Source organism: Leptopilina heterotoma, unplaced genomic scaffold, assembly GCF_015476425.1.
Source record: "Leptopilina heterotoma isolate Lh14 unplaced genomic scaffold, ASM1547642v1 Lhet_444, whole genome shotgun sequence".
Lineage (NCBI taxonomy): Eukaryota > Metazoa > Arthropoda > Insecta > Hymenoptera > Figitidae > Leptopilina > Leptopilina heterotoma.
The window spans coordinates 285,704-289,813 of record NW_025111085.1 but is presented as its reverse complement, the minus strand read 5'-3'; the positions used below and the strand labels follow the sequence as shown (position 1 = coordinate 289,813).

The 4,110-nt window shown below is 31.8% G+C and overlaps 1 protein-coding gene across 1 annotated transcript; it reads left to right on the top strand.

The window, feature by feature from the left end:
* The first annotated feature begins 2,476 nt into the window (after window positions 1-2,476).
* On the top strand, window positions 2,477-3,775 carry LOC122507068 (GATA zinc finger domain-containing protein 4-like). The gene is made up of 2 exons (XM_043619579.1): window positions 2,477-2,780; window positions 3,612-3,775. Exons 1-2 carry the CDS (start codon window positions 2,477-2,479, stop codon window positions 3,773-3,775), a joined length of 468 nt encoding a protein of 155 aa, XP_043475514.1.
* The last annotated feature ends 335 nt before the right edge of the window (window positions 3,776-4,110 follow it).

The window sequence follows — 4,110 nt, the reverse complement described above, 5'->3', positions numbered from 1 at the left end:
GTCATGGCATGGCAACCGTTCATTGTAAAAAGAGAGTCTTAGATTAAGACGTTTACGTGGTCACATTTAACCCTCTGCCCAGGGTTGGGAACGTAAACTACCTAAGGTAATATACGTAGTTGTTTACATGTAGATTACTTAGTAATTTACGTCAAGAGTTTTCTACGTAATTTACGTTAATGTATTTTGTCACGTGATATAACCTGAAAAGCAAACTTTTCAAGAGGTTATGTTATGTTTTCTAGTAGTAGTAGTAGTAGAATTTAACATTGGCACTATACTAGCGTTGCGCTGTGTATATTCGGCCATGACCAGGTATATGAGTGGAGCTTAATTTTGAATCTGTGAACAAAAGAACGGTGGCACGAAATGTTTTCTAGTCTTTTAATGGCCGCCATCTTGAAAATGTAAATTACATGGGTTTTCTACATTGTCTACGTAAATTACTTATTCTTCGTAATATACATCAGAAACCAAAAATGACGCGTCATTTTCCAACCCTGCCTCTGCCTACGAAAGGTACGAAAGTGACCGTTATCGACAAAAAACGACAATTCGGTCGCCTGGTGGGGACTCTGGGAATTACATTCAAAAGCGCTAGAGTGGGGAAATGCCAGCGTAAGCAGAGAGGCAGAGGGTTAAAGTTCAACGCACAATAGGTTCGCGAAAGTCGTTCGCGAACGCAAAGCATGAGTTAGAAAATGACAGAGATATATTTGTGTCCTTGTCTATCTCATGCGTCTCGTTCGCGAACCTATTCTGCGTTGGACTTAAGCGTCTTATTTGCCTTCTAAAATGCATGTATTTGGAGGTTATGTTTTTCATTTAAGACGCTTATTTACATAAGACGTTTATAAACGTCTTATTTTTAGACGCCATTTTTTGCAGTGTGTTATGTTAATGGTTAATGTGGCATCTGGCATCAGTGCCTAGTAAATTTTATAGGGAATTTTAAATTCTATATAAATGAACTAGGAATTTTCGATTGTCATCATTGGAGGATTCAAATTTAAAAATCTAAAGTTATATTTATATTACAATTAAATATCATTATTATTATTGTTATTATTATTATTAATATTATATTTATTATTTGATTCAGAAATTGAAAAGACCTTCTATTTGACATTTGTTCTTTTTCTTTCTCTCTCTATCGTGTAATCATTGTATTATTTAAGAATATTGTAAAACTATTATTATAAATAATTATATAAAACTGTAATTAGATATAATATTAATTTAAGTTTATTATTATTATTAGTGTTTAATTAATTAAGGAATATGCATTAAATATTTTACTATGATTATGAAATGCTGTATTTGTACTTCTTATTATTGATAAGAAAAAACTGCAAAATTATATTGTAAATCTTCGTATGACAGTTATTTTATTGCGCAGTTAAAAACTGCGCAGTAAAATATATAACAATAATGAGTCATTTGTAGGATGCGTAATAATCTGACCTTGAGATCTGTTAAATGCGTAATAATTTAACCTTGACACGTGTCATCATTTTAGTCATTTGGAAAATGCGTAATAACTTAACCTTGAGTGTTCAACGTTTATTGGTCGAGTGCCACGTCATCAGCGTTCTGATTGGTTAAACAAAGAGGGGAGGGTAAACCTCCCCCCCTTTTTAGTTGAGTATATAAAGAGAGGGCCTGAGACCCAGAGTTTCAGACAATTTTCGAGACTTGAGAAGAGACCACTAATTATTAGTGTATATCTTTAAAAGTATTATATATTGTTAAAATCAACGAATCTTACAAAGTGTGAATAAAATCAAACCTTCGACAAACAATATAAATTGTTAAATTAATATTTAACAATAAAACAATTATTTGTAAAACAGAATTGTGAAGTGTATATTTAAAAGAAACAATATTTGAACTTAAATAAAATTGGTTTTTTTACCCGAAAGGGGTTTTTCCAATTAAAATATAAGTGTATATTTATTTATCCCACCTTTTAATTTGAATAATAAATTCAAATTTAAATTCAGTGCCCGCTTTCAAGCGGTTACAACAGTAAAAAGAATCCAGCCATTGGTTATTAGTGAATCCAACGGAAATTTACGTAAAATATAACCTGTGACGCGACATATCCAAATTTTTGGTGACAGTGGTGGGATACTGCACTGAACATTAATAAATAAAAATAAATAAACTGTGATAAGAAAAGTACATCATCGAAAAATACTGACATCGCTGGACCTTTAGCAGTGGAGCCTTGCGCATGCGCGCTTGTAAGACTTTACCAGAGGAGGAAGCAGCGACATCTCTATCATCATAGTGAAACCCGAGGATCACCCCACTCTCCACATTTCTGCTGGAAGGTGCTACGAAACGAAGAAGAAGAATTTGAATTTCAACTGGAATCTGCACATCAATCAAACCATAGAAATTGTGAGGTATTTTAGCAATAGAGCATATTTAAACCTTTTCTGTAAGAAAATTTTTCCTTTTTTTTCTTAAAATGGGTCGTCCACGAAAAATAGATAAAACAAAAAAACCAAGTGCTGACCCAAATATTGAAAACAATACGAATGATGGAACACAAAATGATAATAATACGTCTAACGCAGGTCAGAATAATTCGAATGAAAATCATAGAGAAATTGCTCGTACTAATGATGACTCAATTCATTTAGATAGTACAGAAACCACATCAGAGCCAACCAATTCAGTTTCCTCAAATTTAAATTTCGTACCAGTTCCTTTTGGTACTTTTAACCCTGCAATGTCGCGAAATTTATCTGGAAATATGATTAAAGTTGTTGGTAATTGTATACCAACTTTTGATGGTAAAAACCCACCAGTAAAAATGTTTACAAATCATTGCAGATCAGCAATTGCAATGCTTAACCCCCAAGAATTGTCAATTTTTCCTATTTTTCTTTATACAAAAATAATCGGTGAAGCTAGGGATCACATTCTGGATGGTATGGGGTTAAATGAAATTTTAACAACTTTAGAACAAATTTATTCTGTTAAAGAAGATAGAAGCCAATTAATGCAATTGTTATTATCACTCAAACAAGATTCCAATGAATCAATTTCTCAATTTGGGTGTAGAGCCAAAGGAATTTTGAGTAAATTAATATGCCATTGCAAAGAAAATAATCCTCTAGAATTGATCCCTACAGTTAGTAAAATTTACCAAGAAAATGCTATAAGTGGTTTTCTGAGAGGTTTGCGTAAAGAGATATTTTCAAAATTATGCGATAAAAAAATTGAATCTTTAGATGAAGCAATAACTTTAGCCACTAAAGAAGAGATAACATTAAAAATTTGGGAAACTTTGCACGAAAACGAGAGACCATCTACTTCATCTTTTGAGAAAAGATCTTTCAACTCTTTTCCCCCGCGAAAACGTATCTCTCATTTTCGTGCCGAGGAAAATAGAGAATACAAAAGAAATAAAAATAACAACTTAGACATGTCAAAAATACAATGTTACAATTGTCTTCGGTTTGGTCATAAGAAATTTAATTGTAAATCAAAATTAAGTGAAAAAAATAGAGAGAGAAAGTGCCAATATTGCTCAAAGTCTAATCATACAATTGAAAAGTGTTTTCTAAAGAAAAAGCATGAAAAAGAAATAAATTTAGAAAAAATTTTGAAGAAAGAAAATGAAGATGAACTCGATTCAAAAAACTTGACTTGGGATCAGCAAGTGGGAGAATTGCTGACCCCAAGGACGAAGGACCTCCACAAAGACGAATCAATCTCCAATTTAGAGAAAGAGAAAGAAAGGGAGAAGTTCCCTCAATAGATTTAGAAAATACCTCATTTCTTAATAAAAGAGCACACTTTTTAATAGACACCGGTTCCTCAGTCAATTTAATTAAAATTAATACTTTGAAAACTGAAACGTTCATTGACAAAACAAAAATTTTTAATTTAGTTGGAATTAATCCAACTATGACAAAAACTTTAGGAGAAACAAAAATTTATATTTTCGGAATTGAGACCTTATTTCAAGTTGTCACACCAGATTTTCCTATTAAATATCAGGGTGTTTTAGGAATAACTTTTCTAAAAGAACACAGAACTACTTTAAATTTTATTGATAATTATATAAGAATGAATAATGTGGATATGCCTTTT

What these genes read in the sequence shown, in the direction of transcription:
- LOC122507068 (XM_043619579.1), top strand. Translation starts at nt 2,477, where the DNA reads ATGGGTCGTCCACGAAAAATAGATAAAACAAAAAAACCAAGTGCTGAC. An exon ending in AAATATGATTAAAGTTGTTG is followed by an intron (nt 2,781 to 3,611) that starts GTAATTGTATAC and finishes AAATAAATTTAG; the next exon opens with AAAAAATTTTGAAGAAAGAA.